The sequence below is a fragment of the Macaca nemestrina genome, chromosome 16 (genome assembly GCF_043159975.1).
Source record: "Macaca nemestrina isolate mMacNem1 chromosome 16, mMacNem.hap1, whole genome shotgun sequence".
NCBI lineage: Eukaryota > Metazoa > Chordata > Mammalia > Primates > Cercopithecidae > Macaca > Macaca nemestrina.
The window spans coordinates 10,958,588-10,972,690 of NC_092140.1; the positions used below are offsets into that span (position 1 = coordinate 10,958,588).

Sequence of the window (14,103 nt, forward strand, 5' to 3'; positions counted from 1 at the left end):
CAGGCATCATCAGAGCACCTTATCCTGCACCTTTTCTGACAGCTGCCTTTACAAAATATAACAATGCCCACTGGAGCCAAAACACCTTCCTCCCCGTACCTCTCTACTACTTACTCTCAACACATACTAGAGAACTTCCCCATCTGCCTAATTCAAACACCAAGATCATTCCTCTTCCTCTCTCTCCTATTCTTCATATAGTTTTATGAGTAAGATTGTATCAATGGGATATCATTTCCCTAGAGCCTCCCTCAAAGCCTTGTTTGTACACATGACTCTGCCACAAGGCCACAGTTAATCTGGCTCAAGCTGGGCTAAGACTATGGAACTGAACCCAAGACAGCTCAGTCTCAGTCTAGACTGTTCATCTAAAAAAGATACATAAGTTGAAAGATGATGATCATAAGAAGAAAGTAATCAGACAAAAGGAGAGCTAAGAACAATGTATAGCCCCCAAAAGAGTGAAGCAGACTACCAATTACTTGGCCCTTGCTATCATTCCAATACCTGCTACCATCTACCATTCCTTTATGACTCCAGGTTATACCCCTTGCCCTAGGGTTTTAAAGACAGCCCTGTGTCCTTAAAATAATTTTCACTCCTCTATAAAATATAAGTTTCTGTTATTTACAACCTAAAGAGTGCTAAGTAAAACACTGCATTTTGGTCAGCTGGGAAATGCCTTCAAACACAATGGTGTTCTTCTTACCTTCTTTGTTTTTCTATACTGCAGTCCCCTCTCTAAGTGCCGGATATCCAGGTATTCTGGATTTTGAGTGTTTAGATCAGTAACAATATCTGCCCATCTATAGTTAAGAAGAAAGGATAAAGCACAATTTTCTTTAAGTCCAAAGTATCATTGCAATGGAATTTTTCATGAGCAAGTTGCTGCAATATTATCACAGCAATAACTGGCAGTAATTCTCTTATCTCAACATTGTTTCATCTACTAAACTGTAATAACTTCTAGTTTTATGACAATTCTGTTTATCCAACCATTGCCAAGGTTCTCAGTATACAATTGGTTACTCTTCCTACAGAATAAATAAATACCAACATATTAGATGACATCCTGCAGGCTAAAGCAGCAACATGCTATATTTCCTTTTCAATTACAGTCAAGTCCACTTTTAAAATAATGTAAAGTTAATATGTCTCTATTAGCAGACAACACAATTGTGCAGAAAATCCAAGGGAATTACAAAACAACTACTAGAACTAATAGGATTTGGTAAAGATGTAAGATTCAAGGTCTACCTAGGTAAATCCATTGTAATTTTGTATTCAACCAGCAAATAATAAGGAAATGAAACTTTTTAAAAATCAATTTACAATAGCATCAAAAAGTATAATGCACTGAGGAAAAACTTTTTATTGCAATATCTTTTGTTTTACTTCAATTGTTTTGGCAGTACAGCTGGGTTTTGGTTACATGAATAAGTCTTTTGGTAGTGATTTCAGAGATTTTAGTGCACCCGTCACCCAGGCAGTGTACACTGTATCCAATATGTAGTCTTTTATCCCTCATCCCCCTCCCAGACTTCCCTCAGGAGTCCCCAAAGTCCATTATATCATTCTTATGCCTTTGCATCCTCAGAGCTTAGCTCCCACTTAAAATGAGAACATATGATATTTGGTTTTCCATTTCTGAGTTACTTCACTTAGAATTAATTGCCTCCAGCTCCATCCAAGTTGTTGCAAAAGACATCATTTCATTCCTTTTTATGGCTGAGTAGTATTCCATGGTATATACATACCACATTTTCTTTATCCACTCATTGGTTGATGGGTACTTAGGTTGATTCTCCATCTTTGCAATTGAGAATTGTGTCACTATAAACATGTGTGTGCCTGTGTCTTTTTCATATGACTTATTTTCCTTTGGGCAGATACTCAGTAGTGGGATTGCTGGATCAAATGGTAGAGCTACTTTTAGTTCTTTAAGGAATCTCCATACTGTTTGCCATAGTGGTTGTACTACTTTACATTCCCACCAGCAGTGTAAAAGAACACATTGAGAAAAAATGTTTAACAAAAGACATAAAACTCCATACTGAAAAATAAAAAAAAAAAAGTTGAAATTAAAGTTCTAATTAAGTAAAGATATAGTCTATGTTGTTACAATGTCAATTCTCCTAAAACTAAACTATTAATTCTTTCGTTATTTATGAGACAGGGTCTCACCTTGTCACTGAGGGAGGAGAGTACAGTGATGCAATCTCAGCTCACTGCAGCCTCGACCTCCCAGGCTCAGTTCATCCTCCCGCCTCAGCCTCCCAAGTAGCTGAGACTACAGGCACATGCCACCATGCCTGGCTAATTTTTGTAGTTTTAGTAGAGATGGGGTTTCGCCATATTGCCAAGGCTGGTCTCGAAATCCTGAGCTGAAGTGATCCTCCCACCTAAGTATTGGGATTACAGGCGTGAGCCACCGCACCCAGCCGAAATTATGAATTCTATAGATTCTATCCTCATCAAAATCTTAACAGGCTTTTGAGCAAAAAGACAAATCCTAAAATTTTTATGGAAAAGCCAAGGTCCTAGAAGAGCCAAAACAATCTTTAAGAAAAAGAAAAATTCAGAAAATTCGTGCTAGCTATTTTCAGGATTTAGTATAAACAATTCAGAGTTTGACGTCAGTAAAAGGACAGACAGATTAGTAGGACAGAGTCCAGAAAGAGCCCACACATACAGTTTTCAGCAGAGGCACCAAAGAAATTAAATAAGGAAAGGAAAATCTTTGTAAACAAATGGTGTTAGAATAACTAGATAAACACTGGGGGAAAAATCAGAGTTGAGCTCTACCACATACCACACACAAAAGGTAATTAAGGCTAGGCATGGTGGCTCACATCTGTAATCCCGGCCCTTTGGGAGGCCAAGGAGGCAGGATCACTTGAGCCCGGGAGTTTTAAACCAGCCTAGGCAACACAGCAAGACTCCATCTCTACAAAAAAATTTTTTAAATTAGTAGGGCATGGGGGCACACATCTGTGGTCTCAGCTACTCAGGAGTCTGAGGTGGGAGGATCACTTGAACCCAGGAGGTCAAGGCTTTAGTGAGCCATGATCACACCACTGTACTCTGGCCTGGGTGATAGAGACCCTGTCTCAAAATAATAATAGAAATGGATCAGAAATCTAAACATAAAATCTATGAAGCTTCTAGAAAAAAACAGGAAAGCATCTTTGAGGTTGTGGTAGGCAAAAATTTCTTATTAGGCACAAAACACATAAAAGAACAAAATTGATAAAATAAATTTAATTAAAATTAATTAGAATTAGAACTTCTGTTCATCAGAAGGTTTACAACCACTCTGGAGAATTTTCTCACAGTTTCTTAAGTATACATCTATACTATGAATCAGCAATTCTAGTCCTAGGTATCTTCCAGGAGAACAAAACATATGTCCTCTAAAAGACTTGTACGACAAAAGTGACTTATCCATACAAAGGAAATGATTTGGCCATATAAAGGAATGAAGTTCTAATCCATGCTAAAACATGGATGACACTGAAAACACTGTATTAAGTGAAAGAAGCCCGGTACAAAATGTTACATATTGTATGTCACCATTTATACGAAATGTCAAGAACAGGCAAATCCCAGCCAGGTGCAGTGGCTCACGCCTGTAATCTCAACACTTTGGGAGGCTGAGGCGAGGGGATCACTTGAGGTCAGTAGTTTGAGACCAGCCTGGCCAACATGGCAAAACCCTGTCTCTACAAAAAATACAAAAATTAGCTGGGCATGATAGCGGGCGCCTGTAATCCCAGCTAGGAGGCTAAGGTAGGAGAATCTCTTGAACCTGGGAGGTGAAGGTTTGGTGAGCTGACATCACACCGCTGCACTCCAACCTAAGCAAGAGAAAGAGACTCTGTCTCAAAAAAAACCAACCAAACAAAAAAGAATAGGCAAATCCCTAGAGACAGAAAGTAGATCAGTGGTTGCCAAGGCTCAGGGAATGCGGAGTGACTGCCAAGGGGCATGGGATTTCTTTCTGGAGTGACGAAGATTTTCTGCAGTTAGATAGTGGTGACTGGTGCAGAACCCTGTAACTATAATAAAATCTGTGGAATTGTACATGTTTTCCCATTTCTTGAGGCAGTATCTCATTCTGTCACCCAGACAAGACTGCAGTGCAGTGGTATGATCACAGCTTACTGCAGCCTCAATCTCCTAGGCTCAAGCAATCTTCTTGCCTCTTTTTTTTTTTTTTTTTTTTTTTTTTGGTTGTGAAATGGTCTCAGTATGTTGCTCAGGTTGGTCTTGAACTCCTGGGCCCAAGCGATCCTCCCACCTCAGTCTCCCAAAGTGCTGGGATTACAGGCATGAGCCACCATGCATGGTGGGTGCGGTGAACTTTATGGTATGTGAATTACATTTCACTAAAATTTTTATATAATTTGTTTCAAGGCTTGTACATGAATGTTCCTAACAGCTTCGCTCACAAGAGATGAAACCTCAAAGCAATTCAAATGCCCATCAACAGGAAAATGGAAAACAAATTGCAGCATGCTTATGCAACAGAATACTACTCAGCAATAAAAAAAATAAACTCCTGATACACGTGACACAATGGAGGAATCTCAAATATGTTACTTAAGATATTGACACAAAAATAATATTGTATGATTCTGTTTACATGGAATTCAAGAAGAGGCAAAGCAAATCTGTGGTGACAGAAATCAGAAGAGGGGCTTTCTATGGAAATTGATACGAGTAGAGAGTGAGGGTATTTTCCACGGCAATGAAAGTGTACCATATCCTATTTGGGTGGTGATTATACAGGTGCATTCATTTATCAAACTAATTATATACAACTAAGATCTGTGCATTTCATTGTCTCTAAATGTTACCCCAATTAAAGAAAATAAAGGGAAGTCAACATACTTTTTACAGTGAATGGCAGGATGTTTTCTACTTGATTCTCCAATTAAGATCCAATATTCAACTTCCTGTGGTGAGAGAGGTCCCCTGCTAAACATAAAATACATTCGCAGTAAGTTTAATAGTTACTCTCTTGAGTATATTGCTTCAACTATATATTAATAAAAGGCATACTAGAGTGTACTCAAACACGGCATTCATTCATCAAGAACAGACATTAGAGCTTAGGTGAGGGTAAATTTCTATAGGCCATTAAAGAGAACTTACAAATTAAATTTCAGCCTTAATCCTCTATTCAAAATCTAGGGCTATAAAATGTTTTAATAGACCACCTCTAAAATTCTAGGAGAAAAAAAAAATCCTGGAATGCTACCTGCATTTTTCCACTACTCTTCTCCTTTCACTGTGAATTCAAGACATCTCAAAAGGCATCCTAAAAATAAAAGCCTAAAGCAATGGAGTCTCTAAACACACTGATTTCCTAATCCCATCCCTGGACATTCTAATTCGAATAGGTCTGGAGTACAGCTGGGGATTTTTATAGTTTTTAAAAAAAATCTCACATGATTCTTAGGTGAAGACAGAAGTGAGGAACTCTCTTTTAAAGGGTACAAAGTCGGTTTAAAACCATGATTTATATTTGATAAATGTCTGAAATCAGGTGAAGATGCAGGATTAAATAATAAAAGAAACACACAGTATACCTCACTTACAAGAAATTCCACCTCCAGAAAGATGAATAAAGCATTTCAGCATTTGGAGAGAACAAGAGAGTTCCCTCTTGCTCCTCATTCACAAAACACAACTTCCAGCTTCCTGGTTCTCCCAGGTCATTCCAACCTGTCTCAGCATCCCTCTCTTCCCTAAACCTGAGGAGCCTTTGAGTGGGACTCCAAGGTCACATGGCCTCCAACCCCAAATAACCCATCCTGGCTGGGTGTGGCGGCTCATGCCTATAATCCGAGCACTTTGGGAGACTGAGGTGGTCAGATCACTGGAGCCCAGGAGTTCAAGACCAGCCTGGGCAACATGGTGAAACGCTGAAACCCTGTCTCCAAAAAAAACAGAAAAATTGGCCAGGTGTGGTGGTGTGTACCTGTAGTTCCAGTTACTCAGGAGGCTGAGGTGGGAGGACCACTTAAGCCCAGGAGGTTGAGGCTGCAGTGAGCTATGATCTCACCACTGCACTCCAGTCTGGGCAACAGAGCAAAGCCTTGTCTCAAAAAAAAAAAAAAAAAAAAAAAAAAAAAAAGGAAAAAAAAAAGAACCCATCCTTTTCCCATGACCAAGCCAATCCCTTTGCTCAAAGTATTCATGGCTCGTGTTTTCACCAATTCTTTTTTTTTTTCTTTTTTTTTTTTTTTTTTACAGAAAGGGTCTCACTGTGTTGCCCAGGCTGGTCTTGAACTCCTGGGTGCAAGCAATCTGCCTGCCTCGGCCTCCCAAAATGCTGGGATTACACCAATGTACCTCACCCACCAATTCTTAACAAGACACTTCTCCCTTGGATTTGAACCATCCTGGTATTATCTCAACCCATCATAAGGAAAAGTGACTAAGCAGGAAAAAAACCATTAAAACTCAGTCACCTCTTTCTTAGGGATCATCTCTTCCAAAAAGATGGAAGTTTACCAGTAAAGTTATATAGTTAATAAAACAGAAACTCTGGATTAGGCAAAAAAGAAAGGTAACCATGAAGGTCATGTAGTTTCTGACACTGGAAATAAAAATTGGCTCAGAGCTTCCTTGCAATCAGGACAAAGGGGGAACCCAGATAAATTCCATGTTCTTCATTTTAAGAAAAGAAGACGCTTTTTAATTTACTCAGTTGTGACAATCTTCTTGACACTAGATTCTGCAATACATTGTACATGTGGGACATTGGATGAGGCACTAAGACATAGTCTGTAAAATCCTTTGCAACTGTTTTATAATAAATGTAAAAATTACTTTTCAGGAAGAGTGTGGTGGCTCACACCTGTAATCCCAGCACTTTGGGAGGCCCAGGCAAGAGGACCACTTGAGACCAGGAGTTTGAGACCAGCCTGCACAATAGAGCAAGACCTTGTCTCTATAGAAAACACAAATTAATAAATTTAATGAGCTGGGCATGGTGGTGCATGCCTGTAGTCCCAGCTACTCAGGAGGCTGAGGCAGGAGGATCTCTTGAGGCCAGGAGTTTGAGGCTGCAGTGAGCTATGATTATACCACTGCACTGCAGCCTGAATGACAGAGTGAGACCCTGTCTCTAAGACAAAAACAAGTGATTTTTCAAATGACTTTTTCCTATAATGACTGAACAACAGTATCTAAATGGATATTTTCAACAGCACAATTAACTAAATGCAGTTCTGCAGAAGAATAAGTCATAATGCTTAAAGAATAGTCTAACTTAATGTCAGGAAAGCAGATCACCAAGCCTTCCAATTTCAGAGACTTCTAATATTTTTTTATTTTTTATTATTTTTTTTTAAGATGGAGTCTCACTCTGTTGCCCAGGCTGGAGTACAGTGGCACAATCTCGGCTCACTGCAGCTCTGCCTCCCGGGTTCATGCCATTCTCCTGCCTCAGCCTCTCAAGTAGCTGGGACTACAGGCACGCGCCACCACGCCTGGCTAAATTTTTTTTGTATTTCTAGTAGAGATGGGGTTTCACTGTCTTAGCCAGGATGGTCTCTATCTCCTGACCTCGTGATCCGCCCACCTCGGCCTCCCAAAGTGCTGGGATTACAGGCGACAGCCACAGTGCCCGGCTATTTTTTAATATTTCTTAAAATGCACTTTCTAAAACATGTCAATGCTTACCTGAATGCTTTATTAGCTTTAAGAGGGGTTGCTTCGAAGCCAATTGGACAAAAATAATGATTTTGGCAATGATAGATATAAGCCAGTGATTCATCTTTCAATCCACGGGTTAACTTCGATAGGGCCCCTGAAGCTATTAAAAACAAACAAACACAAACTGAAGGCCCATAAAGCAGTGTCCACGCTTTACACAAAGAACTGGTTAAGGGCTTAAGGACAGAAAAGACATTACTTGGAACACACTGGCACTGCTGGGGAAAAACAAGAGGCTATTGATAGGTACAAAAAATGTTAATAAATGTATTCTGTTTTACTCTTTAATAAGCTCATTAGCAAACTAAAGAACTAAAATATGTCCTTGCTTACCAAAACCTTCTAATAACACACACAGTTGTCTATGAAATTTAATTTGTCTAAAACCTGATACCTAGTGTATTCAGCAATGGTTTCAACTTTTCTGGTTGTACACAGCTATCACTTAAAATTCTGAACAAGCATGCCCAATATTAGCACATGCATTTGTAAAGTATATACATATACCGCTGTACTAATGTCTTTATAAAAGATATACAAAAAGTTGGAATTTAAAATTAGGTTAAAATATAGAGGTTCTAATATATATGCAGTACGCCCTTCCCAACTTAAAATTTTGACTACTGATGTATATGAATAAAAAAACTCCAGGTAATAAACAAGTTCTAAAAATGCAAACTTCTCCTACTAATGAGACAGCCAAGTAAAAAGGGCTTCCTGGAGAATCCCCAACTGGTCTGCATGCTGGGAGGATGGGGTTGGGCCTCGGGAAGTGCCCGCTGTTTGCAGTGGGGAGGAGCCTGTCCTCTCCTATCCCTGTGTGGTAACCTGGGATTCAATCTTTGAGATGAGGGCCTGTTAGCAGGAACCCTTCTCGCTTGCTGAGGTTTTTCCTTTTCACCCAATAAATTCTGTTCCCTCTCACCCTTCAAAGTATTTGTGAGCCTAATCTTTCCTTGTTGTGTGATAAGAACCCCGTTTTTTCTACAACACTAACACACACTTTAATCTTTACACAAAACTTACGGAGGCTAGAGGAGTAGCCTTCAAAAGCCAAGTGACAAAGATAACATCTTTACAGAGACAGGCTAGTAGTACCACCACACCCTCTTATATCCACTCTTCCTTGGACATTTGCCATAACTATAATAGTGGTCAATTTCAAAAGTATTACCATAAGAAATGACTTTTTACCAGCACTTAGTACTCAAAGCCATTAACTGAGGTTTCATTAACTTGCATCTCCCAGAAGAAGCTAAATTATTTATTCATAAACAGCCCATTAAAACTAGAAATCCTAAAAATAGATGAAGCAGATGAAAGCTTCCAAGTCATAGTTTCAATGATTGACTTTCTGGCCACTGAAATAGCTGAAGACTACTAAGAACAGCAGGTCCACGGCTGTAGCAGAGAGCCAAGGAGTGATGCACAGTCCCTCAAGTCTATTAGTAGGGAAGATGGAACAAGTAACTTTTATATAAAGTGGAATAAGATAGTGCCACAAAAGGAGTCTAGAATTCAAAAGAGAAACAGCACATCAGGTTTGAGGAGTCAAGAAGTAGCATTCAAGATGAAACTTAATGAAGTGTCAGGATTTCAACAATCTAGACAGAGGAAAGACCATTAGGAGAAAACAAAACCACTGGGGAAGAAGGAATATACTCAGGGAATAGCCCATGATCTAGTTTATAGAATATAGGGTATAATGGTATAGAGAGGCCTACTGTGGGACAACCCAACAATTTCAGGCCAAAATCAGAAAAAGATCACCCTCTGAAATAAAAGATAGTAAATACAGCATTTTTAAAAATTTATTTATTTATTTATTTTATTTTATTTTATTTTATTTTATTTTTGAGACAGGGTCTTGCTCTGTCGCCGAGGCTGGAGTGCAGTAGCGTGATCTCGGCTCACTGTAAACTCTACCTCCCGGGTTCAAACGATCCTCATGCTTCAGCCTCCCAAGTAATTGGGATTCCAGGCACTCACCACCATGCCCAGCTAATTTCTGTATTTTTAGTAGAGACAGGGTTTCACTATGTTGACCAGGCTGGTCTGAAATTCCCAACATCAAATGTTCCACCTCTCTCAGCCTCCCAAAGTGTTGGGATTACAGGCCTGAGCCACTGTGCCAAGCCAGTAAATACAGCATTTAATACATTAAGGTAGTTGTCCAAGAAAGTAATTCTGTGTATGAGAAGACACAAATGTATTACTGAGGGAAGCTAAATTCAGAATGAAGTTGAGTCTGTACTTCAGTATATCTTTAAAATCTGAAACTTAAGCAACAAAGCAACCACCACCAAATGCAGACCCATGATCTGCACGGCATAAGCAAAAGTTATGAACTGCAATACCCCCAGAAAAAAACTAAATACATGAACATAAATACAATTTTCAAGCCAGCTGATTTAAAAAAAATGAATCTGGACTTGCCTGGCACAAATGTTGGTGGCTAAGTGAACCCATACTTTGAAGTTATCTGAACAGAGACCTAATGTTGGCATCTCCTAGAATAAATTTTCACTGTGGCTAGTGACATCTCTGAAAAAAATACTCATATTAACAGCTAAGTCTTATCAAAAGCCCCGGACTTCGCTTTTATTCCATTAGTGTGCTTAATTTACAGTTACTGAGAGCCCATTGGAAATAAGCACCGGGGAGTCCCTGAATCACAGCAGCGTGGTCCCCAGGAAAACGTAAAGCCCATTGTGAAAAACAGGCCTAGCAGTGCTTAAAAAACAATTTAAGCACAGAGAGAAGATCCATTTAAAAGTGTTTTTAAACAAACAGCGCTACTGACAACGGTTTTCACCAGTGAACATCCCAGAAAGAAAGGAGAAAGCCTATCTCTGCAACTCTTTCTTCCGCAATGGGAAAGAACAGAAGAGATGTCTGCTTTACACATGAACCACCCTACCCCCTGAATACCATCAGAATTCATAAGGTAACGTGATGTCGTGGGCATCGTATCTAGAATGTAAGGGCTACTTAGAACAGTCCCTATGGTCAAGGAGCTGGACACTCACATTAAACAGGTGAAACATAATAAAACATAGCACATAGCAAATGGAAAATGATGGGTGTGAATAATCAGTACTACAGGGATTTAGAGGAATCCAGGGCTAAGGTGGTCAAGGAACATATCAGAGATGAAGCAGGGCTTAATTGGCTCCCCCAATTAGCAAAGGTAAAGACAAAAATATTCCAGGAAGAGTAGGCAGATTAATTATGCTTCCAGAAATGCACACAGAAAAGCAGTAAGAAGTCGAATATTCTGGAAAAAAAATGAAAGTAGGAATAAAATTTGAAAAATACATTAAAACTTACTCAAAGAAATTACAGTAACCACCTCAACCTCCTAACAAAATAAAAGAAAAAAAGTTAAGGAAAATAGGTAGTTTATCCCATTCCTCAATGAAAAAGTGTGAATATATGCTGAAGGAAATTTAAACACATAGATTAAAAAAAAAAAAAAAAGCCACTGGGACCCAATGCTACACATCCTGATTATTAAGGGAACTGGTTAACACATGCACCAAATCATTACATTTAAATAAGTCACAAAGAACTTGGGAGGTACCAGACTATTGGAAAATAAAATAAATAAAGTACAGATATTCAAAAGATCTACAAATGAGAATTTCTAGCAAGATCATAGTATAAAATCTTAAAGTTGGACAGGACAGTTGATCAAAAATCTTTTAAAATTCCAGAATAGTGGTTCCTAAGTCAACTCTCTCCATGGCCCTTTTAGTGTTTTATTCCATTCCATTAATTTAAAAATTATATGTTCTTACTTTGGGAATTTGATTAAATTTATATAGCTGATGTATCCTCAATACCCAGAGTTTCTTTGATAGATTTTGTCTCTTATTCTAATTTCTCTTGGTCTTCCTGCTTCCCCTCTTTTCCTTTACTTTCACTGACCCATCTCTTCATCTATCTTCTCACTCTATCTAGATACTGCTGATATTAATAGAAAAAGCCATGAACTGCTCTAATGAAGTCCTCTTATAATCAGCAGACAAAAAGAAAACAAGTAAAAGGAATTATGAGTCTTGTTCTGGTGTCTCCCAGGGCCCTACTCATAATGCAGTCTTGAGACACAAGACTGAGAACTGCATTGTAATAGCTTTCCATTATGTCTGACATGTAAGTATGACATTCGCTCCAGTGATCATTTCTATACTCCCAGGCATGCATTTTGGTCCACATCCCATTAAAAGAGATATAAAGCCACCCTATGAATCAATTAAGAAGTGATTCTGAGACAGTCTTAATATTTTACTGTTTATAATGTAAAAGGCAATGTTCAAGGCACTGCTAAGATGTCAAGTTTGAAAACATCAGATTCAATGAGTTGGCTCATTTCCGTCCTTAGGAACACTTGAAAAACTGTCAACTGAAAGACTCCAGAAGACAGAAGGAGGATGCACTGGGTTCTGATGGAAAGCAGGGCCGACCTAGCACACAGGTGCAGGTGAGTGTGTGTCTGGGAGTGTGGGGAGGGGAGAGCAGGTAGGAGCCAGAAGGAAAGATGAGCTACAGAAAGGGAAAAACAAAACATTTTCCTTTCCACATCACAAGAGAGAGCTCTTGCAAAGGAAGAATGCCAGCTTTGGAATGGACAACAAAATTATCTCCTAGAAGTTTCCTAACCCCAATCTCCTGAATTCCTCCTGCCTCATTTCCTCAATTGAGAATTCATTAAATTAACTCCTATTGAGCACCTAAGTATCAGGCACTGTGATGCAAAAATGAGTAAGAACTTGGCCTGATCATCAAGGAAGGTAACTCTAGTTTTTCTGCATGAAACCATATGGTGCACCAAGAATTACCTCGCAACGAAATCAAGGTTCTACCAGAGGCACACGTGCTGCTGTGACAACCCAGGAGAGGAAGCGATTGAATCCTGCCTGGCAAGCAGAAGAAAAAGCCACCGCCCCCCCTCCGAGTTTTCCCAGGACACCACTATATCCATTTGTTATGTTGAAGTCCAGGATGGACAAATACATAGGAATCCAATCACAAAGATATGAAATCCCACATTCCACATGCTCCACAGCAGGGCATCTCATTGGTGAGGCACATAGGCCTAAGGATGACCTGTACCTTGTGAAGAACAGGGAAACAGCGAGGAGCCCAGCATGGCTGAACACCAGGGGAGGCAGGTTGGAGCAGGATACTCGAAACCCAGTCCCTCAAACACCATGCTCAGGAATTTAAGCTTCATCCTCTAGGTGAGGGGTTGGCAAAGTCCTACCAACAGGTAAATCCAGTCTGCAGACTGCAGCCTGTGTTGAAATGGGCAGCAAGATAAAATGGTTTTTACGTTGTTAAAAATCAAAAGAAAAGGCCGGGCGCGGTGGCTCAAGCCTGTAATCCCAGCACTTTGGGAGGCCGAGACGGGCGGATCACGAGGTCAGGAGATCGAGACCATCCTAGCTAACACGGTGAAACCCCGTCTCTACTAAAAAAATACAAAAAAACTAGCCGGGCGCGGTGGCGGGCGCCTGTAGTCCCAACTACTCGGGAGGCTGAGGCAGGAGAATGGCGTGAACCCGGGAGGCGGAGCTTGCAGTGAGCTGAGATCCGGCCACTGCACTCCAGCCTGGGCGGCAGAGCGAGACTCCGTCTCAAAAAAAAAAAAAAAAAAAAAAAAATCAAAAGAAAAAAGGGTCAGGCACAGTAGCTCATGCCTGTAATCCCAGCACTTTGGGAGGCCGAGGTAGGAGGATCACTTAAGACTAGGAGTTCAAGACTAGCCTGGGCAACAGAGTAAGCCCCCATCTCTAAAAATTTTTTTTAATCGAAAAAAATTTAAAAATAAAATTAAAAATTAGCCAGATGCAGTGGCATGAACCTGTAGTCCTAGCTACTTGGGAGGCTAAGGGGAAAGGATCACTTGAGCCTAGGAGTTCAAGGCCGCAGTGAGCCATGATCACAGCCACTGCCTTCCAGCCTAGTGGATGGAATGAGACCATCTCTAAAAAATAAATAATAAAATTTTTTAAATTTCAAAAGAAAAATAATATTTTGTGACATGTGAAAATTATGTGATATTCAAATTTCAGGTCCATCAGTAAGGTTTTTCCAAGGACACCACCATATCCATTTGTTTACATGTTGTCTATGGCTGCCGTATCAAGCAGCTGTGACTGCCCCACAACCATGTGTCTCTCAAAGCCAAGAATATTTACTATCAAGCCTTTTATTTAAAAATGTTTGCCAACTACTGCTCCTCTAGGTTAATGATTTTCAGTACTGACACATCCAGGTGGTTATACAAGATGACCCCCTTTGGGGGCACAGAAACAAAATATCAGAACATTTATTTATAGTGATCCTCATATTTTAAAAAGAAATTAAGCT

General features: G+C 39.7%; 1 protein-coding gene across 9 annotated transcripts in view; it reads right to left on the bottom strand.

The window, feature by feature from the left end:
- LOC105485356 (basic, immunoglobulin-like variable motif containing) overlaps positions 1–14,103 on the bottom strand; it is a 40,508-nt gene that overhangs the window by 1,842 nt on the left and 24,563 nt on the right. For 8 of the 9 annotated variants that reach the window (XM_011747639.2, XM_011747635.3, XM_071081068.1 and 5 more), the window contains 3 exons: positions 7,696–7,828; positions 4,894–4,980; positions 710–806 (listed from right to left, as the gene is read on the bottom strand). In XM_011747639.2, the coding sequence (XP_011745941.1) occupies positions 710–806; positions 4,894–4,980; positions 7,696–7,828 (317 nt within the window). The remainder of the gene's footprint in view (positions 1–709; positions 807–4,893; positions 4,981–7,695; positions 7,829–14,103) is intronic. The other variant, XM_011747637.3, reaches the window with a different exon arrangement.